At 41.5% G+C, this 25,976-nt stretch overlaps 1 protein-coding gene across 2 annotated transcripts in view; it reads left to right on the top strand.

Annotated features, from left to right (window-relative positions):
- Nucleotides 1-976: 976 nt before the first annotated feature.
- Nucleotides 977-25,976, top strand: part of wnt7bb (wingless-type MMTV integration site family, member 7Bb) — a 50,592-nt gene continuing 25,592 nt past the window's right edge. Inside the window, exons 1-2 of one of the 2 annotated variants that reach the window (XM_028450827.1) lie at nt 977-1,413; nt 11,113-11,339. In XM_028450827.1, coding sequence (XP_028306628.1) covers nt 1,298-1,413; nt 11,113-11,339 — 343 coding nt within the window. In that variant the 5' untranslated portion in view covers nt 977-1,297. Of the gene's footprint in view, nt 1,414-3,639; nt 4,105-11,112; nt 11,340-25,976 lie in introns of those variants that run through there. The other variant, XM_028450828.1, reaches the window with a different exon arrangement.

The raw sequence follows: 25,976 nt of genomic DNA, 5'->3' as shown, positions 1-25,976 counted from the left end.
AATCTAAAAACAAAACAACAATATTTTGATTGTGACGAATATGTATTAGTGTTAGAATTAACTATATTATTTGTGGTCAATATTGACAGCTGTTCAAAGGATTATTTATCAGGCCAAACTCTTTCTACTTTTCTGTAGGTCTATAGTATACTGATAGACTGAATATGTTATAGCCTACCTAATCACTGGAGCCTGATAGATGAACAAATCAACTGTCTTGTCAGCTTTACTGCATGATCCAAATGTAATAATATTTAATACACTTTTAAAGTTTCATTACATTTTGGGCCTCAAATCATCTCTGAATCCACCCTTCTGATATGATCAGTTTAATCCAGATTTTTTGGATCAAATCCTATACTAAAAAGTTCTGAAAAACCCAAACTTGAGGTTTGATCTAGATCAAATCCAAGTTTGGACCCGTTTTCAAGATCTCATCCAATCCATTATCCAGAATCGGAGCTGATTACTTTTGAAAAACCAGGCTCAGGTGTGGACTGCATTAGCTCAGTACACAGGTTCCACCACCAGAGGGAGTCTTTACAGTCAAGACCCAAACATTCTCCACATGTGTTCAAAACCCCCATCCAGCCTGCCTCTGAGAGAAGAAGCTGCACATGGTGCCTCAGTAAATCAGTGACTGACAGCTCACTGAGCCAATGTCAGGACACCAGTTAATCACCATTACTCATAATGAACCATGTGATGTGCTTTTTGATTGAGAGAGCTGCAGAGACAGCCTTCCTCTGAGGGACTTGCTGTGTGTGGTGCAGCTCCATGTTTTAAAAGGCCTATAAAAGAGGCTTCTTTGACTTTTGTGAACAAGTGCTGAGCCTGAAAGCCCGTCCCATCCACTGCATGTCCATGTCTATGTGGAGGAGAGGAGAGGAGAAGAGAGGGAGGAGGAGTGCAGCCCTTTGTTGCCTCCCTGCTAGCCACTTCTACTACTACACTACCTGTCTGCAGCAGGTGAGCACACAACGTTTCCCACGGAGAAGAAGGGACTGAGAGAAAAACTTGGAAGATTCCAAGTGGTGCCACACACTGGGATTGGTGGTCCGTGCCTCTGCCTGCAGGCTCTGCAAGTGGAAATTGTTAATTAGGTTGCACAACTCAGGAGGAACTACTGGCACTTCCTTGGTTTTCCTCAGGTTTCATTTTGGAATCTTCAGCAGCCTCTCAGCATCTCACCTGAACGAGCAGATCATGGATTGGACACGATCAGAGCTTTCAGAGAGGCTTCGGATGGCCGTGTCCAAGAACAGGCGCTCTACGTGCATGTGGAAGGGTTAGGACTATGGGACAGCGTTACAGTGCATGGCCTGCTGTGGACACGGTGCGAACGATCATGCACAAAGCCCTCCGACAGCACACTGTGCTCCTGTGTTTGGGCATTATTTACCTCAGACTGGGGTGAGTTTTGACCCTCCTTTCCTTTCCTCATAACGCATTAACAGCATGTCTATACGCACTTGCTGTTCTGACAAATCTGATACATTTATTGTGCATTTCCAGGTATTCTATAGCTAAACACCTGTACGTGGGAAATGGTGCATAAAAGTGGCGAATAGCATAGCATACCTTCATTAATAGCAGCAGAGCAGACTGTGTTGTATTTCCACATTCCACTGCGCACACCGAGTTTTTACCTGTTTTGAAATGGCTCACCTTCATGCAAAAAAAAACAAAAAAAAAACCCAGCGTTCACTGTGGCTGTGCTGCACGATCACAACAGAACATGAACAGGAAGCACGGATGAAGTTAAGGAAAAAAACAAAACAAAGTACACGTTTACGCACATTTTACGCGCGTAGCTACTGTAGGAAAAACATAAAATAAAACAGCCGTCAGCTTTACAACTGAGGTAAAACAACGGTTAATGATACACTAATATTTTATATTAAGAGTTACATATAGCAGCTTATTCAGACATTGCTGTTTATTTTCATGCACTGACTCTTTAATCTTGGGTAACACCTAATGAAGAGTTTGTCACTTTTTCCACCCCCTGTAATGTATTTATCATTGCGATGCCCTGATCCTTTTTTCGTGTTTAAAACCACACAACAATTTGCTTATATAACCTATTCTAGTTTTATGTAGGCCCATATGTCAGTGCCAGTTTACCGTGAACCAGGCATCGTACATTTAAAAAACCTTCTAATAGGCCTGCAGTAAAATAGACATTTTTTTTTTTTTTTTTTTAATCTGATGAATAATCTGATAAACACATGTACCTCCTTTCATAACATTTAGGACAATGCTACCCAAACTTTTCACAGTCTCGTACCGTATCTCCTACTCCTGCACACTTAAAAAACACAGTAATGTAATGTCATATACAATGTAGCCTTACAGTGAAACGTGCCCCTGAATTTTACCTATCCATTTGAGGAATAATATTAAAATAAATAAAAAAAAAAACATAATAATAATAATCTGTAAGCACACAAGAAAACATCTTATTCAGAATTATCACTCGATTTATTTATTGAATTAGCCTACAGGTATTTACAGTGAGAAACCTTTTTTTTTTCTTCTTTAGAAAATAAATCTATCAAACTGAACATATATCAGTCATACAACGAACCTGAAATTGTGAAATACAACTCACTACAACTTTAATTTCCAATATTACCCACGCTGTTTGTAATTTCCATTCATGTACCCCTCTATGACAATTTGCGTACCCTGGGGTCCCCGTACCCCACTTTGGGAACCTAGGATTTATGGTATGTGTAACCCCAATGTAGATTCACTACATCAGTTTAGATGAAGCCAAATAGAACTCATATTTGAATGGTGCCTGTTTGTCCATTTGCTGGTTTACAAAAGCCCTGCCCGTGAGAACCCCGTGAAGCGAGGTTTGCTCATATCACATGACAGCCGCTCCATTATGGGGTAAAAGTCAACCATCTTCCTATTTACTAATCCCCCCCCCCCCAAAGCCCACCCCCTCCCTGCTCCACCACAGTCTGTTCACCCAGAGTGAGTGGAGCCTGCAGGTGTTGAGTGAGGGTCCCCCTGCTTTCTCTCAGCTCATTCAGACTTTGATTTTTCTGCTCGGATTCAATCACAGGCCACAAGAACTGTGTTGATGCTTCTACCTTTATATGATTGTATCAATATGCACAGTCAGCTGGTTTGACAGCATTACGTTTAAAAGAGGATGTTTTGTCATTGGGAAAACAGCCAAGGACCACATTTATAGACTCATATTAGTTTTTGCTATAAGTTCACTACACTTATTTTGGAGTAGGCCTCCCACAACCGTGATTTATGTTTCTCGGGAAATATTTTTCAAATTGCTTGCCAGAGTACACAGCACTGAAAGGGCCCCGCAGGATTATTACAATGAAAGTCTTTTTGACTTCATGACGCTCGTGTCACCTAAAAATACAACCGGAAACACATCTGTCACGTTGACTCGTTGGTGTGACACCAACTTGTTGATGCGAAGTGACATCCTGCCAGAGAAATGTGCGGATTGTGTGCGCACAGAAGGATGAGGATGGTGTGAGGTTCGGGCAGACTGCGTCGCTGCTGTTTATTTTTGGCTGGATGGTGGTGTGTGTGTGTGTGTGTGCGTGTGTGCGCGTGTGCGTGTGTGTGCGTGTGTGTGCGGGGTGTGATGATGAATGAAACCTCCAGCCCATCCACCCGGGGATCGGATCAGTCTCACTCCATTGTCCCGTTGTGGCAGAGTGGGCGGATTGCAGTGTCTCTTTCTACCCAATGGCAGACACGACTCTCATGAGAGCGCACAGAGGCACTTTTCTCTTGTGCACAATCCATAAAATCATCATCCTTCCAGCTTGGGAACCTAAAGTGCAGCGGAACAGCTTGTGCCGCTGAGAGATGACACATCCGAGCACAGTTTGGAGCTGCATCGAGCCAATGCGCCACAGACAAGCGGACGCACATCGAGATCAGCCTGATCTCTGCGCGTAAAGGGACTAAAGCCCGGGAATTAAGGACATTTTCCGCCTAACCCGATCGTGGCCGTTAACTCAATGTCATCATGATAATCTTCTCGTCGCGCAGTGTGCTGCTGTCAGTCTACTACCCGCAGATCTTCCTGATCCTAACGAGCGGCAGCTACCTGTAAGTTTGCACCAATTAACATCGACTTGATCAACTCCAAAACAGGCGCGCGCATAGCAACACAGACGCTTGGATTTAGACTTTTAACCTTCTTGTGATGTGATATTTTAGATTTCTGGAAAGCACCATGTCATCTTTCTGTGACTGAACAAACGGAAAAAGTTATTTATGTGTGATTTCTAGCGCACAGTGTTTATGAATTGAAGGGATCCTCATCAGTGGAAACGTCTCCATCCACGCGTGGTTGTAATACAGACAGAATACTCTGAAAAGCATTTTTATTCTTCAGCAGTGTAGAGATGTTAAAAAGGAGCGAGTTTCTGGTCTTTGAGTTTCTGGTCTTTGCTTTGCTTTGGCCACAGAGTGGCAGAGATGTTCAACACATTTGGATGCAGTCTCACCGCACTACGAGCACTTTTACGCACAGAACCACAGTTAACCTGTCAGAGCCGCATTACCTCATCCCCTCTTCATTCAGAGCGGAGTTATCGTTTGAAACCACTTCTTAGAAAGGTTCTCGTAGTGATTGACAGCATAAGGCTGTTTCCGCGGCTCTGAATTAAACTGGTTTTCTTAGAGTTTCCGAACGTCAGTCAGACGCTCCTTTCTTTGAAAATCTCAGGCTGAAATAGAAGTGGTTTCTGGTTTTTCAGTGAAAAGTGGGCCACGCTGTGTAAGTGAAGCTTTGAACTTTAAATTTACAAGATAGTGTTTGTTCGTCATCATTAGTTGACCACTAATATGAATAGTTTTATATATATATATATATATATATATATATATAGTTCATAATCTGTGTGTGTGTGTGTGTGTGTGTGAGAGAGACATAATGAGGTGAAAAATCTGTAGATGTCAAACGATTCCAATGTGTTTGGGCTCTGCACACCTCAAGTCTCAATGTAATCTCATTGAAGGTAATAATCTGTCTCCTTACCCATCAGCTGTGTTTGAATCACTGGGTGCCAACATAGTGAGATTCTATTTTTCTGATAAATAGCTACTAATCTCTGCTCACTGAAAGCACAGTAGCTTTTATTCATTAGTTTATTCGTGAGAGTATTTCTTTGGAGGATGCGAGGCATGCCCTGAAGACTAACAGTGTGACAGTGAGTGCTCGCTGTGATGGAGTAGGTGGCTGCAAGCTCACCATCTGCCATGACGTGCAGACTCGCTTCTCTGTGGTGAAATCGGCATGCTCGTCACCACCGATGCTGGTTTGGACACAGAAGTTGATTGTGAGATCACACCGATGAAGGTCTGTGATCCTGACATTTAATACTGGCATTTCTAGTATTTATACTGTGCGATTTAATGTGGCATTGAATCAAAGATGAAGTCACTAAGCATGTAAGTAAGTATGAATCACAAAAAGTGGATTTCAAAGAACAAATAAATATAAATGAAAGGCACGGGATGTTCATCTGGCATGGTAAATATGTAGCTGTGTGTGTGTGTGTGTGTGTGTTAATTGAAATCAATAGTCAACCAATTTTGCAGTAAGCTGTTTTATTATGCAATATTTTCTTGCCCTATATTTTTTGTTCAGTCCTGAACTTCCGCTGCCAAGAGGAAGTGGACCCAGCGGGTGACATTTTCGTTGTCATCCCCTTGATGGTCTATCTGATGGGAGATCTGTGTGACTATGGGCGGCCGTCCCAGAGACACTGGGCTGGCGTATACACACTAAGCAAACAGAATCGCATTTGTGCACTTTGATGATGCAGGGATTTAAAAGCTTAGCTGTGGAATTTTCTGTTTGGTGTTGTCTGATGGTTTGGGTTGCCAGGAATGGATGATGATTCTGTGAGTTAGCAGGTGAAGGATGTGAAGAACAGCCAAAAGCAGCCTTTGGGTTCAGTTTGTCAGTCTTAATAGGAGGAATATTTAGCTGTACAGTGAATTATTAATGATAGAAAACACGGAGATGTGGTGTTTTTCCTTCAGAGTTCTCCAAATACACCATTCCTTTTGAAACATGCCATTTATTATGCAAGAAGGTGAATTACTCTTTACTCATTGTAATGAGTTGGTCCCTTTGGTTTGGGCAGGCTGAATGTGATCATTGCCATGAACAAGCATGCATTCAGGAGAGGGTCACAGACGGTCAGAGAAGTTCAAGCCTCTACTAACAGCGCAGGCTCCACGCTTACTGCAGGAGTTAAACACAGACAGTAGAGACGGTAGCCAATTTGTTTTTTGTTTTTTTTCTAACAAGGGGGATGCATCTTGTTTATTAGTGTCAGACCTGTTGCTGTGAAATAACCCTGGAACTAAACATGTAACAACACTGGAACAAACTGTCACTTGAATGTACACGTACATATACCTGTACGTGTACTATTTAATTTAAATGTTCACCTGCACTACTCATCACAGCACTACTGCACTATTATTATTATTATTATTATTATTATTATTATTATTATTATTATTATTATTATTATCATCTTGTTATATTATCCAATTTAGTTTTGCACATATTAGTCTTTAACTACTGTTTCTATTTTTTCTATTTGAGTGTTATTATTTAATGTTTACATTGTCAGAGAGAGCACAGTTCACCAAGTCTTATTCCCTGTGTGTATAACATACATTACATGGCTATTAAAGTTGATTCTGATTCTTAATGTTCTCGATCCTAGGTTCCCAAAGTGGGGTACGGGTACCCCCAGGGGTACCATAATTGTCATTGCGGTACGTTAATATAAATGGAAAAACAGTGTTACAACATTGGAAACTAGAATATAAATCGACTATCCGTCAGGAGCCTCCATGCATTGCCACAAATTACACATCGACCATTGTAAGACTAATCTTTAGTTTGGAGCAAATTCATTACATGAGCAGTCGCCCTGCACTAGCATAGACTTACTTGAATCTTTTTGATTGATTTACACCTGTGATACTTCTGATTAAGATGTTTTCTTGAGTGCTTACAGATTCTTCTTTTTTTATATAAATTATATATTATAAATATTTCTCAACAGGATAGGTACAATTCTGAAACAAATTTCACTGTAGGGCTACATTGTATGTTGTTGTGTTACGTTACGTTGCGTTGCGTTGTGTTATGTTATGTTTTTTCAAGTGTGCAGGAGTAGGTGGTACATGGCTTCAGGTTAAATATCTGAAGGGGTACGAGACTGGGAACATTTTTCTAGATCCTTAGGAGACAAGTACCATCTCACTAAATAAAATAACCAAATGTGCTTCTTCTGGATCCTTCACTGGATCCAACAAACTGTACCAAACTACTGAAAACATGCAGAATTAGCCTAGATGTAATTTTCCTTCAGTAAATGAAAAATGTTTTTGAGGACAATAAGGAGGAACATTAACAGTCAGAATGTAATTAGAAACTGGAGCTGTTCCAATGCAAAGTTATAAATACTTTCCTATTAACGATGGGACTTTACATCTCACGCAAAATTTTTGCGAGAATGTCAAAAGAAATTTTTGAACGGGAAGTTTAACCTTTTACATCTTTTATTTGAGCAAATGATCTTTGATTATCATTCTATGAGGCCTACACTATGTGTGATGATGCGCATACTCAGCAGCCAGCCAGCATGTCTGAATACAGGCCAACATGTCTGCTGTGTGGATGTATTTCATAGTATCTGAGCACTAAAATGTCTTATAAACGAAAAGGTTGGGACGGACCAGGAAGTGAAATCAATTAAAAGTTTGTTTATGCGATTTATGCCTCTGCGTCACATCGCCACCGTAACTACGCGTAATATAGCCCTGTGTCGAGGCAGACCCTTACTACGTAACCTAACTTACTTCCAAAAATACCTAACTATGCATCAGAAGCATAAATTATGCGTTAGGCTAAGTTCACACACTGCAGGTCTTAAAGGAATCCTCCCCTGTTTTTATAAATGTGGCCTAAAACCTTTGAAATATCCTTATTAGAAGATCAATACCTAACAAAATGCATTATTTTGTACCATATTTGTTTTATTAACTTTTAAAACTGGGACTACGTTACCCTGTGCGCCGCCATGTTGAAATGACGTCATCGGTGACGTGATTAGCCCTTTTTAGTTCATTGAGTTCTATAGGAGATGAAGGATTTAGGATCATTTAGCAGCTTTTTCAGTCAAAATGACAACTTGCGCTGCTTTGGGTTGCTCTAAAAATCAGTAAAACTTTTTTAAAAAGTCGATGTAAACTTCTTTTGTTTACTGAGAGATGATAAATTCAAACCGTGAAAAAAAATCTGAGGCCACAGACAGTTCCCACTCTGCTGTTTCGTAGACGCCATTAAAAAGAGAAGAAGAGGTCCAAGTACATTAAATACAGGCAACCGCACTATGGGTTTCACACATATAGTCCCATGTGAACAGTATGAGGAAGAGAGACAAGTAAAGTGTGAGTGTGAGTGCATGCCTGTTACCATGACGACAGTGTGTGTGATTGCTGTACCACTGCTGCTGAGCTGTCACTGCATGGAGTTGCTCCGTTTCTCAGACAAAGATCTTCTTTACCTTTTTTTTGCTGGCTCTGCCATGATATAAGTTTGAGAAAAGTGAATTTGTAGATAACCGTGTGCAGCCACAGGGCTGGTCATAATCTAGTATTAGTTTGTATTGGGCTGCCGTAAAGCAGTACATCTTGCCACCGGGTCGGAGGCAGGAAAGTTGCAAGTGTGGTTTTCTGGCCAGACACAGCAGGGGGGGATGAAAGACCCCCTAATCACCCCATAAACACTTGTATTACCCTCACAGGGACTGCGAGAAGGATTTATTAAGGTGAAAAAAAATTACTTAGTTCTGCTTTAACCACTTTTGCCGTTTAGAATATTTCCTCAATGGAAAATCACTGAATTCACCGATTACTCAGAAAAGTTCTTACATAAAATTCAAGAACTCAAGTTGAAGTTAAAATGATCTTTTCAGACAACTCCTGGACATGCTTTTAGTTCATCTGAACACTTAGAGAAGCTCTCAGGAAGCTTTTTTTCTTCTTTTTTTTTTTTTTTAAAGCAGAACTAAGTAACTTGCACTTAGCGCTCCCCCTAAAGGTCCCTTTGGTTATGTCACTGTCGTAAAAACTCCACACCCCCCGCCGCCCGCCCCACCCCACAGCTACATGCTGTCTCCCGAGACAGTAGCAACCGATCACTGAAAAATCCTAATTCAACAGTGACACTAAGGGTGCTTTCACGCATATACAGTAGTCCCATGTAACTATGTGAACAGTATGAGGAAGAGAGACAAGTAAAATAAATTAATGATGTGGGAGTAATACGGAAGGGAGTGTGGAAATGTGTGTGATGTGTTCGTGTGCTGACAAAGCGGCTCTGAAAATGGATGGATGTATGGATGGATGGATGGATAGATGGATGGATAGATGGATGGATAGATAGATGGATAGATATTTGTGTGTGTGCTGCCTGATGGAGCTCTAGGTTGTGAGTGTGTGTGTGCATGCCTGTTACCATGATGACAGCGTGTGTGATTGCTGTGTGTTGCTGCTGAGTTGTCACTGCATGGAGTTGCTCCGTTTCTCAGACAAAGGTATTCTCTGCCTTGTTTTTTTGCTGGCTCTGCCATGATATAAGTTTGAGAAAAATGAATTTGTAGACAACCATGTGCAGTCACAGAGCTGGTCATAATCTAGTATTAGTTTGTATTGGGCTGCCGTAAAGCAGTACGTCTTGCCACCGGGTCGGAGGCAGGAAAGTTGCAGTGTGGTTTTCTGGTCAGAGACAGCAGTGGGGGGATGAAAGACCCCCCAATCACCTCATAAACACTTGTATTGCCCTCACAGGGACTATGAGAAGGATTTATTAAGGTGAAAAAGTTACTTAGTCCTTCTTTAATAATTGCAATAATAATGTATCTTAGTTTCCCCTCAGAATTTTCATTTCAGTGAATCTCTAGATAATACCTTTTTTAACAGCTAAAATTACACTAAGACTAAATGTTGACATTGGCACCATGATTAAAACTACAACTACATTGATGGACTTTGCTGCCCAAATCAGATATAAAAATTGTGGAAAAAAACGCTCTTAGTCTGAGTATTAAAATAATCAAAAGTAGTTTCACCTAGTCAGAGTCTAATTTTGCGGTGCATGGGTGGTAAAAGAGCCAAACAATCTCTGGGTGGTGTTATGGCAATTGCCGTGACAGTGGGAAGTATTAGACACGGCTCTGGTTCTCCGTGTGGTAGCAGTGAAACTGAAACACATTTTGTGATTTTGTTGGTATTTATTGGTAATTGAGTCTCACAAAACCTGGACTAAAACTGAATGGTTAAATATTAATTTTAGATTAAATAATAATGAAAATACCAAGTGTGATATTTTGACAACCTTACTAATGTCCAGATAGCTTTAACGATACATAATTCTACTTAAACATTGTTTATTATGTTTGATTTATTTTGGGAATTGACTATATATTTGGGCCCCTCCAACTCTTTTAGTTATCCACAAAATGTAATAATGACAGTGAATGCTGGTAAAATATAAGAAAACTATCAGTGTGATATCAATCCAGCTTTGTTTCTATAATGTTGAATGATGCTATAAACAAACAAAACAAACAAGACATCAGATATTTCTAATTCAAATCAGTCTTAGGTTTGCTTAAAAAAGGCTGCAAAACTGCAGTTTAAGTTTGTGTGAGCTACAGGTAAATCAATAACAATGTCTTCATTAAATATAGTGTCCAAAAAAACCATAAAACCCAATTTATTATTTAAACTTCCATCGTTCAAACCAACAGGGAATGCTGATGTCAGAAGTCTCATGTTTTTTCTGATTGGGTGCTTTTAATGATTTTTGTTGAAATAGATCCTCAGGTTCTTAGATTGAACAGAAAAACTGACACCTAGAACAACTTTTACGTGATTATGAAAGGTTAATCAATAATTAATTGAGTTGAATAATTTTCTGGAGTATCTCACTAAAGTGAGTCAGTCTGACCATCCTTTGGACTGTTGAACTGAGTTTGATTGTGTGTTTGTGTGTGTTTTTCCTCTCCCCTCCAACAGGGCCTTGTCCTCAGTGGTGGCTCTGGGTGCCAACATCATCTGCAATAAGATTCCTGGGCTGGCACCTCGACAGCGGGCCATCTGCCAGAGCCGCCCGGACGCCATCATTGTTGTGGGCGAAGGCGCCCAGATGGGAATAAATGAGTGTCAATACCAGTTTCGATATGGACGCTGGAACTGCTCAGCACTGGGAGAAAGGACGGTGTTTGGTCAGGAGCTGCGAGTAGGTCAGTCTAGGTTCTTTTAGTAAATGGGGAAGTTTGTTTTGGCATCTGTTTTTATTGCACTCTGGCTACATTTATTCCCCTTCATGCTTTGTCTTCATACGATTTTGATTTACACTGTATACTTAGACAAGATCGTCTGTATTGTCATTGCACAATGATTCTGGAAGAAAACAGTTCTTCCCTTAGTTTTGAAAGTATTCAGTGACAAAAAAGAAATTTGCTGGTAGTAATTATGATATTCTGTAGCAATGAATGAGAAAAAAATACATGGTGACTGTTGAAGATATAGTAATAGTGTCCCTTATTAAAAGACAAAAAAATAACCTCACAGGTGTAACCTGTCTTTAAAAACAAGTTCTTCTCTAACTGCTTGTATCTCACGAGAACAATGAATGGAATAGTGATAGACACACTGCCTCTCATGGTTATTGATTGTACTGCTTTGCTTGGTCCATGTCCACAAGTTTTATGTATAAGTATAGAATTACAGACCTGTTGGGTTGAGATGTTGGTTTAGAGATGTTGGTTCATGCTATGACAACCCCCCACAGTAGATACACATCCTAAAGGTCCTCTAATGCAATGGTCCCATGTCTTTTTTGTCCATTCTAACACCCTTTGTAATTTTGTTAAATCCTATGTACCCAAACTTCATATCATGAATACCTCCCCACAATATTATACAGTATGCTGTTTCATTTGTGTATCAGCGAGCTCTCCTGAACTCCTTCCTGTGTCTCGAACATGGTTCCCTAAGATTTAATCTGGAAACTTAAAAAGATTAATTTGATTAATTAATTAGTAAGTAACTATTGTCTTAAATTAATAAATTAATCCTGTTTCCATAACTTACAAGAAAGGACAGTATTTTATTGGGCAATATTAGCATTTGCGCTTGCTCAATTTGTCCAAGAAATATCCTAAAAAGGAACAAGGAACATTTTCCTATTATTCTTTAAATTGATTAATTTATCTTAGTACCTCCTACAATGTGCTCCATGTACTCCCATTCACCCGGAAATCACTGCTGCAATGGATGGAGAAGATCAAAGGACTGTAGAGGAAATTTAACGTTTAAAGAAACCAGTTTATGATGGTTTGAGCTTGAAGGTTTGTCCTAATGGAGTAGATCCTAGGACTGTTTACTGCAGTCACACAGGGTTCCATTAAATATTTCCCACATATATAGATTGTAATCTGTCTGAAAGTGCAAGGTTTTATATTGTATAATTGTTTATTTGGTTTGGTTTATATTTGTTTTTACATACACAAAAATATGCCTTAAATAGATAAATCAACCCACGATCAGTACATGAAAAGCATAATTTTAGTATGACGAGAAGTCACACTCAGTGAAAAATCTTTTTAGGGTTTTATTAGTTTTTGCCTCTGACCTGCTGAAAATGGGTGCGCAAATCTATTTCAGGTCGAGACCGGTGTTGTAGTAGAAACATACAATATCAAGTAGAAAAGTAAGTAGTTATCCACTATGTTAGAAAACATCTGTCTGCGACGCTATTGCCAAACAAAATGGCTGCATCAAAGGCTTCCCCCACACTGTAATGACACCATATGGGCTGTAAAGCACAACATCTTCTGCTTCAGAAACTGTGAGATCGTTACATTTTCCCAATATAAATATGGTGGCAAATATTGACAGGGAAACGTTCATTTAAAGTGCACTGTGGGCACATTTTCATTGGAATACAGGCATCCCATATCTGTTCAATTAGAGATGCCTACAGCTTCATTTAAAAACAAAAATAAATGGTGTTGTTAGAAATATACAAATGTAGTACTTGGTATGGGAAAGGTGAACTGTATTCACTTATATGCTAACTGTTTGCACATATGTGTGGGATTTACCGGTAGAGAAAAACTGAATGAGGTTTCTGTAAGTCACTCAATCCAAAATATTTGAGTGCATCTGTTGTCAATCAGGCTGAATGAGTAGAGCCTCCATCTTCCATTTAAAAATGTATAAATTTTAGTCCAGGGTTTATCCACTTCCAAGTCAGGTTTGAGTCACGTTACACTTGTTTTTTTATCATCGTATCACTGTTTAGATGATTTACTGGCTATTAAACTTCACTAAATCGTACCAACATGATAAATAAGGTCAACTATAATTTTACGTCCTATATGCTTCAGATGAGTTACGGAAGCTGGAAGGGTTACGCTGAAATCATGCACTTGTCACAAGGACGACGTTAGCTACTACTAGTTCCTCAGCCACCCGATTAATAGAAAAGATACCATAGAAATGACCCTTTAGTAATAAATGAAAGTAACCTTTCATTCATCAGCGATTCACCCTTGATGTGCGCCAGGTGAAATGATCACCAGTTCGACTAATACAGCTAAACCTGTCTTTGTCATAATAATCTGAACCACTTGTTCATCACAAAACATTAAAAAACACTTCAGATGAAGCTCTCCATTCATTTTAAGTCACAGAATAATATGATCACTAGTCTCACCGTATTTCATTGATTTCTGTGTCCGATTGATTTTTTCCGTTTCTTAACGTGAATTCCATTTTCTGCAAACATGGGAAATCAGAGGCCCTGAATGAGTTGTGTTCAGTCCTGGTTCATGGGCAACAATGACAGAGGCAGGCCAACATTAACATTGGTAAGCCCTTTGTTTGAGAACTTCATCATTCTGCAAATCTCCTTTGTTTTAGAGCCACTTTTCTTAATTTGGTTTCATTTAGGGGAATCTTGGTTGCCTTTACATTGTGGTGAGGCAGTGCATTTAGTCCAGTGGCTCTGGTAACAATCACTGGGCTTAAGGAGTAGCTTAATTAGCTCCAGCTCTTTTTACAAAAGCATTTTTTGTTGTTGTTGTGAATGTGGAACTTTGCTTTGTAATGGAGGTCTTGCTGTTTCCCCAACAATGAACATGCCCTTCTCTCTTTCTTCTGCTCTCCTCTTTAATGCCTCCCTAAAGCACTCAGGGATTGAAAAGTGATATTAACTCATTCAGTGCCAGCCATTTTCAAAATTTCTTCCCCCTCAGTGCCCACCGTTTTAGAACATTTTGACTGATTTTTAAAGACCCACATAATATTTTGTACTGACAATCTGAAATCTGACAGATTCCGTAAGATTAAAGTCTCTACTTCCATCAAAAAAACTAAAAAAAGTTTTGGTAATCAGCAGTTGAATAGAGCAAGTTTTACACAAATCACCAGTTTCAGAGCAAGAAGCTGAGAAAAATGACTTTTTCTTTAAAAAAAAAAATAACAACACTGAGACAAGGCTTTTGATGGCAAAATTATTATTGTATCTGCCCTCCGTCAATCACACAAATGTAACGTCCTCTTCCTCCCAACACGCAGAGATGACCTGTTTGGCCCAGTTAGTTGATGGTTTTATCTCATGATCGCAACATTATCAATAATCCACTCAAGTCCACACATGTTCTGTGTTAGTATGTGGTGCTGTGAGCTACTGGATACTCACAACATAACTCTGTAGCGCCATAATCTCCCTCGTCCCTGCTTCTTCCTCCTTAGCTAAGGTAGCATCATGGCTAATCTCACATCTAAAGGTGCACTGCTGCCACCTTCAGGGCACCAGTTGGTCACTACATCATACTACAGCTTAGATATTGATGAGGGACCTTCGACAGGGTGTATTCTAGTAATCTCCGTGAATAAACGCAAATGACGAGTTTTCTCATCAATGGCACTGAGCGTTTGGATTTGAAATGACGATTTATTTCGTCAGTGGTACTGAGTGAGTTAAGCTGAGGTTCATCAGAAGCATCTGTGCCTCTTCCTCACATTTTGTGTAATGAATGTTAATATTTCGGCCGCTTGTACCCGTGATCTTGTTCTTTCGGTCATGACCCAAAGTTCATGACCATAGGTGAGGGTTGGAACGTAGACCGACCTGTAAATCGAGAGCTTTGCTTTTTGGCTCAGCTCTCTTTTCACAATGACGGACTGGTGCAGACTCTGCATCACTGCAGACGCCGCACCAATCCGCCTGTTGATCTCTCGCTCCATCCTTCCCTCACTCGTGAACAAGACCCCGAGGTACTTGAACTCCTCCACCTGGGGCAGAACCTCATCTCCAACCCGGAGAAGGCACTCCACCTTTTTCCGGTCGAGAACCATGGACTCGGATTTGGAGGTGCTGATTCTCATTCCGGCCGCTTCACACTCGGCTGCGAACCGATCCAGTGAGAGTTGAAGGTCACGGTATGTTGGAGCCAACAGGACCACATCATCTGCAAAAAGCAGTGATGCAATACTGAGGCCCCCGAACCGGACCCCCTCAACGCCCTGACTGCGCCTAGAAATTCTGTCCATAAAAGTTATGAACAGAATCGGTGACAAAGGGCAGCCCTGGCGGAGTCCAACCCTCACCGGAAACGATTTCGACTTACTGCCGGCAATGCGGACCAGACTCTGACTCCGGTCATACAGGGAACGAACAGCTCCTATCAGGAGGTTCGATACCCCATACTCCCGGAGGACCCCACACAGGAATCCCCGAGGGACACGGTCAAATGCCTTTTCCAGGTCCACAAAACACATGTGGACTGGTTGGGCAAATTCCCATGACCCCTCAAGGACCCTGCTGAGGGTGTAGAGCTGGTCCACAGTTCCACGGCCAGGACGAAAACCACATTGCTCCTCCTGAATCCGAGGTTCAACTATCCGGCGGACCCTCCTCTCCAGTACCCCTGAATAGACCTTACCGGGGAGGCTGAGGAGTGTGATCCCTCTATAATTGGAACACACCCTCCGGTCCCCCTTCTTAAAAAGGGGGACCACCACCCCGGTCTGCCAATCCAGAGGCACTGCCCCCGATGTCCACGCGATGTTGCAGAGTCGTGTCAGCCATGACAGCCCCACAACATCCAGGGCCTTGAGGAACTCCGGGCGGATCTCATCCACCCCCGGAGCCCTGCCACCGAGGAGCCTTTTAACCACCTCGGCAACTTCAGCCCCAGAGATAGGAGATCCCACTCTCGGGTCCCTGGGCCCTGCTTCCTGATTGGAAGGCGTGTCGGTAGGATTGAGGAGGTCTTCGAAGTATTCCCCCCACCGATCCACAACGTCTCGAGTCGAGGTCAGCAGCGCACCATCCGCACCATACATAGTGTTGACGGTGCACTGCTTCCCCCTCCTGAGACGCCGAATAGTGGTCGAGAATCTCTTCGAAGCCGTCCGGAAGTCGTTCTCCATGGCCTCACCAAACTCCTCCCATGTCCGGGCTTTTGCCTCGGCGACCGCCATGGCTGCACTCTGCTTGGCCCGTCGGTACCTGTCTGCTGCCTCCGGAGTCCCACAGGCCAAAAAGGCCCGGTAGGACTCCTTCTTCAGCTTGACGGCATCCCTCACCCCCGGTGTCCACCAACGGGTTCGGGTATTGCCGCCACGACAGGCACCGACTACCTTGCGGCCACAGCACCGATCAGCCGCCTCAGCAACAGAGGCACGGAACATGGCCCACTCGGACTCAATGTCCCCCGCCTCTTCCGAGACATGGTTGAAGTTTTCCCGGAGGTGGGAGTTGAAGCTCCTTCTGACGGGAGACTCTGCCAGGCATTCCCAGCAGACCCTCACTATACGTTTGGGTCTGCCGGGTCTAACCGGCATCCTCCCCCGCCATCGGAGCCAACTCACCACCAGGTGGTGATCAGTTGACATGTCCAAGACATGCGGCCGCGAGTCCGATGACACGACTACGAAGTCGATCATCGAACTGCGGCCTAGGGTGTCCTGGCCCATAGGCACAAACAACAGTCATGATCCGTCCCCCCACCCGAAGGCGGAGGGAGGCTACCCTCTCGTCTACCGGGGTAAACTCCAACGTACAGGCACTAAGTTGGGGGGCAAGAAGTATAGCCACCCCGGCCTGGCGCCTCTCACCATTGGCGACTCCAGAGTAGAAGAGAGTCCAACCCCTGTCGAGAAGGCTGGTTCCAGAGCCCTTGTTATGTGTCAAGGTGAGACCGACTATATCTAGTCCGAACTTCTCCACCTCGCACACAAGCTCAGGCTCCTTCCCCGCCAGAGAGGTGACATTCCACGTCCCTAACGCTAGCTTCTGTAGCCGGGGATCAGATCGCCAAGGCCCCCGCCCTGGACGACTGCCCGATCCACACTGCACTGGCCCCATATGATCCCTCCTGCGGGTGGTGGGCCTACGGGAGGGCGGGCCCATCATTACCATTCACCTCTGTGGTAATGTCACAAACTGAATCTTTTGCTTCCTTTTGAATTTACTGCCTTGTGTTCTGTAACAGATCTAGAATCAAAATCTAAAATCTTGATTCTGTTTTTGGGTTTGATCATCTTTAGATAATGATTTCACTTGTGTTTCATATCGTAGAGCTGTGATAATCATAGACACACACACACACACATGCATGCACAGTCACACACTCCCTGCATTGTTGTCTTGGACAAACAGGGCACCATGCCTTGCAAAACGGACTTGGCTTTCCAAGAATAAAGGTGTTTTACATCGCAGAAAGGATCCAGTGCAGAGCACAGACACAATGCTAGTTTTCACCTGCATCCAGATTTTTAAACATCTACCTTTTACCCAGGCATAGGGCTGGTAGCAGTCCACCAAACAGTAATCCTCCTGTGGTGCAGCGGCAGGTCGGCCAGAACTTTATCCCACAGCTGATTTTAACAGATTTAAAACAACATTTCTTAAAATTTCTATTATACCACAGAGAACAGGGCTGTCACACTCTTTTCACAGGCAGGTGTGCAGTAACTGTCAGCTTTACGACAAGGCCCTCATGAATGAGGTGGAAATAGTCAATGTAGTAGGAGTTATTATTGCTAGTCATAGTCCATAGTCTTGAATGAATGAAGAAAACCACTAAGCCCCAAGGCAGCACTGGTCCATGAACAAGCCGATGCGGCTGCGCAATCAATCCCCGCCAAGTCAGAAGAACACCCGCAGACCCTACACCCTCTCACCGAGACCCCATGATCAAAAGGCAGGAGAAACACATTGTACTTCTCCCTGCATCCAGTGCAAAAGACTGTGCTCTGTGCAGCTTTCTTCATTTCCAACGTAAAAACGGGCATAAAGTTGACTGTCAAACGAGAGCGACAACCCTGTGTCTTCCTCATTTCCATTGAGGAACGCAGCACAGAGCTCCGGAGCCGAGCACGAGACAATGCAAGCCAGTGTGCCTCAGTTGCAGACCAGCTGTACCCAATGGTTCTTTTTCCAAGATGTCCCTTTCCAGCTTTCCAATCAGGCACGTTTATCTTACTGAACCACTGCCCTGAATAATGAAGAAATTTGATTCCATTGAATAAGGTGGGCACATTCCTTTTCAAAATTTCCCAAATTTCATTTCAGGATGTACTCATTTCCCTGCGTCATCCGCATTACTTTTCACTTTTACGTTTCATCATCTCTTCGTGTTAAGATTATTTCACTGACCATTAATTTTATATGCTTCAGATAATGTATGTAAACTGCATGGTTACACTTAGCCACACTGCTAGACCCTCAGACACCCGTTTAACAAGAAAAATACCATGGAAATTTGTGATATGGTGCCGAAACATTATTTGTAAAACCTTTAATTCCACCAACTGGCGAATTACCTGACCATTTTGCACTAAACTTTGCACAGCAATGTGATTGGAGATGCACTGCTTCTGCCATAACGTGTCTCCAGGTAAACTAATCACTAGTTGTACTGATACACACAGACACATTAAAAACATACTTAAGACAAAGCTTTGCATTCATTTTCAGTGACACAATAACATGATCACTAGACAAGCCTTAACACAGCGCAAGGTTTTGAATGAGGTTACCAGCTGCATTTTCTAGTAATTGTCTAAATGTGTGATATTGTCCAAAACATTCATGTGAGGTATTGATGTGTTATGTTGGGGTCTGATTTAAAAATAAATTAAAAAAGGGGTTTCTTTTTCTGTTTTTCTGTTTCTGTGAATTCCTTTTTGTTCTGTCCAAAAATAGTAGATCCTATATATTTTAAAAATCTCTACGAAATGGTATTTGGAAAAGAAATGAATAAAACAATTGGAGGTGGGCAACAATGAAGATGTGCAACAGGTTAGGGTAATGAAGGACTGAAGTAAGAAGGTACTGACCAGTGAGAAGATAGGTTCGGAGAAGAGGTAAAGATAATTGCACTCTTTATGGGGCATGCTGATGGTAAAGTAGACAGAAGGTCAGAAGGAGCTGCACTGTGTCTTTGTGGACTTGAAGAAAGCTTATGATAGGGTGCTGAGAGAGGAAGTGCGTTGAAGGTCAGTGGTGCCTGAAGCATGGTGGACATGTGGGAGTTAGACAGCAGTGAGGTGTGCTGTTGGTATGGCAGATGTTTTCAAAGTAGAGGGAAAATTACACCAAGAATCATCTCTTAATCCTTTCTTGCAGTGATGATGGACAGGCTAACAGAGAAGCCAGGAGACTATCATCTTCTTTTCCAGTCGCGCTAAAACTGGTTTTCCTAAATCTTATCAACTAAACCAGATAATAATTTGAAATATCAAGCCATTTACTGCTCTTTTATCCCTCTGGTGATGGTGTGACTTCAGGAAGGTTAGTCTGTAAGTTTAGATTCCACAGTGGTGTGTTTTGGATTCAAATATGATCAAAGAATGGTGGTGAAGAAAATACAACTTAGCTGTGTACAAATAACAGTGGTTTTTAGAACACTGCTCTCTAGTTGAAGCTGACAGTCGAAGTGAATAATGGTACATTTCTACATTTTGATCGCGATATTTTTAAACTTGCGATTAATGGGGGTCGTGCATCTCATGAGACTTAAAGATCTGGATCCTCCCCTTTTTGGAAATATTTGATTTAGATTTAGTCATAGTCATAGATTAAAATACAACTTAGTTTTAGTTAAAATCTTGCAAGTGGGATAGTCTAGTTTTTAGTCAACTAAATGACATTGAAATAAATTCCAGTAATTTAATTTTGTCTTTTTTTTTTAAATACATGTTTTACAGGTTTTATCTCTTGACATGTTTCAACTGTCAACTGCCAGTCTTCCTCAGAGGTGATATGTATTCATTTGTCCTTATGAGTTCTCTCATAAGCAAAGCATCAGAGTATTTTCTGATGGCTTTCATGTGTCTCTATGAGTTCTTTCTGGACATTAAAATTGTAGTTATAGTGATTAAAGTAAGATAAGTGGACATAAGTGCAGTGCTGGTCACAATCTAAACATTTATCACGAAAAGAGACTCATTCAATGACACAACAAATACCAAGGCAATAATACAAGAAAAGTGGCAGTGAAACGTGATATTTAATAGTAATAATGTCCACAGACCACATGATAACATGAGGTCTGATTGTATTTTGTTCCAAGTGACAAATTTGATGAAAATATCAACATATTTTGATTTTTAAATTAGTCAAAATGTTTTTTTCACTTTACCATTGTTAATTTTGTTGACTAAAAGTCCCATCATAGTATTCACTGTCTACATTATTTTAAAGTGAAAATAACATTATGACTGATTTAGAGAGCATCACTTCTGCCACCCACTGTACTTTTATTATCCTTAAACAACACATTGAGATACAAAATTCCAGGTCAGAATGGAAGGTTACCCCTGAGTCAAAATCACTTGCATGCATGTTTGATGGAGGGTGAAACCAAAGTTACTGGAGCAAACCCAGAGAAGCACTGGGGCACAGAGAAATGGACACTCCTTAGTTATCACATGTTAGGTTAAGTTCAAGTGTGTGCTTGAGATAAATGAGTACAAAATTATTGTTATTTAGGTTTGCATTCATCATTAGAAACGTTTAATAGCTAACAGATGTGTGGTTTCTACCTGTGTATCATGCTTTTGGAGTAAGGGTTATTTATTGTAATCCAGCTTCACTGGTTTGGTTTAGCAGCATCCCAGTAGGTCATGGCAAAAGACCACAGACACCACAGCTACTGCTGATTCCCCATATTCCCCCTCCTCTTTCCCTCCCTCCCTCCTTCCACTCATGGAAAAAATCAGGCGCCTGCATTTTCTATCAACACCTTAATTTGGAGCTGCCTTTAGCTCACACAGAACTGACACAGTTGTGTGAGTTTCCAGTGTGTGCCATTCATGATTGAAGATAACCCTGTTTTCTGACCGTGTCTGCCTGTGTTATGGCCTATGAAATCATGGAATACACCCCTTCAACCAAATGTTCCAATCCCTTCTTCGAATCCACACATTCCCACATCATCATAATCAAGTGCAGGGGGAAAAGCTGTTCACGTTCCGCTCGCATTTAGGTTCCTCACTCAAATCCCCCAAATTAAGAGCACCAAACCTTTCCCCTTTCTCCTCCTTTCAATCTTACTTTTGGACTGGTGATGTCGGCATATTTTCAAGAGCTAAAGATCAGTCGACCGCAGCTCTAATGTGTTTTCTCTGTGCTGCCTGCTCTCAGTCGCACTCTTCCTGTTCTGGAGCTGCTCCATGGTATTACAGTTGTATTACAGTGGCTTTCCAAAAGGGCACACAATAATGGTCATGTTAGTGAGCATCTCAGAGCTCAAGATATTTTATTTCAGAGGACTTGTTTCAGTGTTTCAGTTTCTACTACTCTGCTGTAAATAGATGCAATGTTTTTCTGCGTGTCTCCCCATTGGCTCGAGGCTGCTGGACATTAAACATTAGAGGTTAAATTAACGAATGTTTGAATGAAAGCTTTCCCATTCTCACTTGTTTTGTAGATGGTGCTGGCTCACTTGTTAGCCTCGAACTGACAAATTGGAAAACGAATTCATAAACTTGCTGTGAGATTTGAAACTGGTAATTTTACCAAGTCTGTGTTTCCTCCTGCTGTCCTCTGCTCAGCTGCTGGCATGCGCTGCCATTGTCAGTTTGTAAAAATCTGGAATGAATTATCCGGTGCTTACAACAGGGGTGTTATTGAGTGACTTGTTACAGTCTATAAAGAGTAATAATAAAATTAGAGGTAGATCTATCAGTGATTCCATGGCTTTCAGGATAAAACTGGCAAATGTGGTTGCACTTTCCTTCGATCACACAAAGTCAGGGCCTATGGAAGAATTAGTTCAGTGTGAAACAATAATGTCAGCACTAATCCCATGGCTGCGAGGTGCATTATTACAATAATTATTCAAATTTCAATCTTTTTTTTGCCTGCTTTAAACATCTCTTCCAGATTTTGTACTTTTTTCAGATTTAATGGGACGCTTTGACCTGGTGAAGCCTTATCATGTGTGCTATTCATCATTCTTTTGGTACCAAAGATGCCCTCTTGTTAGGCAACCTTCTTATGAACCACTTGCAGCTTTGTTAAAATCGCAAATCTACTTGATGTGAGAGATTAGAGCAGGAAAATGGACACCTTTCAGCAGCTACACTCTGCATCAAAGACCAACATTGGACCCCTTGTCAAAAACGCCCTGCTCTGGTTACTCTCTGTTTGACTTTCCAGCCTGTTTGTCACCGTGCTGATTCATGCTTCATCTGAAAAGGGGTTTCTTGTTGTGCTGACAGTGAAATATTACAAAAGTTCAATCGAGCTGCCTCCTGCCAGATTGCACAAGAAAAGATGCAGCACTTGTGTAGGTCAGCTTTTTTTTTTTCTTTTGAATGATCACCTACTTTTTGAATAGGACCACTTCACTGACTGAGGAAGAATTGTGGGTAGTTGGTTATTAATGTTGCTGTTCAAAAAGAAAGTCTAAGGGCGCATTCACACAGGCCGATCCTAGGGTGTTTAACTGCTAGGCAATTGAAGTCTAGAGTGGATCAGGTACTACTTTTATTCTACTTTGATTGATATCCGTGGTCTCAGAGTATTTCAATCAACTTTCCTCTGACTGACAAAAAAAACACCATAACACATTAAAATCGGCTCATCTGCGGATGTAAAGCCGCAAGGAGGATATTTGTGTAAACTCACCAAAAAACAAGGTATTAAAATGTCTACCTTGCTGAAGATGCAACACAATTTCCTTCGAAGCTGCAATGTGTATGTTTTTTGCTGTTATTTGGACAAAAATCACCTTTGAGCACATTGTAATTCAAAGTGTTCTGAGTGGACTCTGAATCTCTTCTCCTTCTCTTGGCTTTAGAAATTCAGGTGTGTAATGCTAGATTTCAGCCAATCAGAGATCTTTCTACAAACAGAGTGCTCCATGAGCGGTTTTGGGTGTTACTATTGGCTGCTTGACTGGAATCAATGTCCGTTCACGTACCATTGATAGTAAAAGTACAATGGTGGACATTCCAGCAGAAGTCTCCATCACGGTGTTAGGCACAACGGTTACATGACAAAGCAAGTCACAGAAGTCTACATACTGCAGCTTTAAGCTCTATCAGCTCTACAAATGGACTTATAATAAAATGTGTTAGCAAAGGCTAAAGGGAGGTCTAAGAATTTATTTCTATAGTTTTTTACCCTCTTCCATTTTGAAGTACAGCCAATGTTCTCTTATCTATTCCAAAATAAACTAAACACGGTAAAGGCTGTGGTTGATCCACCTGCAAGGACCAAACACGGGACCATAGGCCAAACCAGAACCTCAACACCTCATACTCACAAAGTAAACCACTAATGTGAAAATAACTCCCGAAAAGACACTGACTTTGTTGAGAGCTTGAGATGTAGAAGGAAGTCCATGTAAATGGTTAATGAATGCAGTAAGGTTGGTTCATCCCCCCCTTTTAAACAATGAAGCAGGATAAGGGCCTGTAAATTGGATGTGGTTGTTTGGAGATTTTGGCTTTGTGCTGTGTGTCCACTGATTGAATGCAGGACATGCTATATCTTCTAGATATTAAATTCTAGTCAGCAGATACTGTATAAACTTCTCCAAACTGAGTAACCCTGGTTAATCGCTCTGCAACTGTGTGATTTCAGGTTGAGGCTCTTTGGTTATAGATTTTCTCGGCTCTTATCTACCACTACCAATGTAAGCATGCAACACTCGGTACATGTGTCTGTATTAACCACGCAACACTCAGGCTGTACTTTAACTTACATTTCTAAATTCACCACTGGACTGATTTTTGTGTGTGATTAACTTGGATCTGATAAGGGCCTGGTCTGTCTCACACCTACGTTAGCTGGTATGATCAGATACTAGCTAACACTGGATATACCATTTCTCCAGTTTTGGTTGAAGACAGTAGTGGAGAAGGAGAAATGAGGACAGACACTGCCATGATTCATTCAAGTGTTTCTGTTGGCGTCCATCTGCTGTGCAACCTAAGGTGTAGCTGCTAATGATGCTACGGATCATTATCCACCCATTTCCTGCACATTACACATTTGTGGCAGCTATGGTCAGTCAGAGCCTGCTGATCTGATCACAATCACACTTTGTACAGTTCTATAAAGCAGTGATATTTTTGACAATATTTTTTTCTTTTGTTTTAGTCTTAGTCACTCACCAAAGACTGGACTTAGTTAAAGTTACATTTTAGTCTTTTAGTTTTCTTTTGTTTTACTTAAAATATAATCTGTGGAAACCAGTTTCACTTTTAGTCTTTTTTTAGTTTAATTTTAGTCCTCCTTAAAAAAATTATTATTCTGTAATAGACTTTGCAAAATGTTGTTTGTCATGGTAGTAAAAACTTAATTGTAAGCAAACCTTTAACTATGTATTTAATCATTTAAAGGTGCAGTGTTATGCTATTTCTCACCCTTCTCCATTTGTTCTAAGAACTTCAACAACACAGTATTTGAGGTTTATTTTCCCAAACTCACCTGTTTTCCAGAGTTTTAGTTCTCTGAAAAGTGACTTTCTGAGCAGTTCTAAAAATGAGCTGTTTTGGGGCCTTCTTATGCATATTCATGAGTAGGCGTGTCTGTAGAAGCTGATTCCACACCACATATTGCTATCCACACACTCTTTTTATTGTTTTCAGCCAAAACACTGCACATTACAGTAAAACACATGGCTATTGTGTAAGTGGCTATTGTGATTGTAAGTCAGACAAACACTGATCCACGGTGTGAGTGTGTGTTTGTGTGGCAGCAGCAGTATCTTCAAATACTCACCGGAGCTGCTACAAGCGGCTACGCCGCTTTCTTCGCCTCCTTTCCACTACTTATTACAGGAATAGTCCATTCAAGGTGATAGTCCACTGTTTTGTCCAACCGTTGTGTTACATTGGGTCACAAACATGTCAGAACAAGTCAAAGGCAATACGAGGCTGCTGAAAATAAAACTGCTGCGGGTGCTACAACGTCTACTTGACTTGGCTCCACTCTTTTTTTGGGCATTTCCACTGGGAAAAAGTACATCCTCCGTGGTACCTGGTTCTGTTTTTTTAGTACCTCCTTTGTTGAGGTTCCAAAAAAAGCAGTTCTGGTCTGAAAATGTGACGTAGGCACAAAACAGACACTGACTGGGTCAGAGAATCATCACAGCGTAGAGTCATCAACTCACGCACAGAGGAAGCATTTGGCCACCATTGATTTGTGTTGGCAATCTTATGAGGGTGGCAGCAAAAAAGTGCAATCAGTGGAGTTTGGCAGTTTCGCTTGTCAGGTTGGTGCTCAATGGAAACGCTCCGGAAAAATAGTATCGGGTCCCAAAAGAGTGGATTGCGTACCCGTGTAGAGCCAATACCGCCAATGGAAATGCGCGATTATATTGGGTAGGAGGAGCCAGGATTGT

Source organism: Gouania willdenowi, chromosome 6 (assembly GCF_900634775.1).
Source record: "Gouania willdenowi chromosome 6, fGouWil2.1, whole genome shotgun sequence".
Classification (NCBI taxonomy): Eukaryota; Metazoa; Chordata; class Actinopteri; order Blenniiformes; family Gobiesocidae; genus Gouania; species Gouania willdenowi.
The sequence above is the reverse complement of the archived record's forward strand: the minus strand, read 5'-3'. Positions and strand labels throughout refer to the sequence as shown.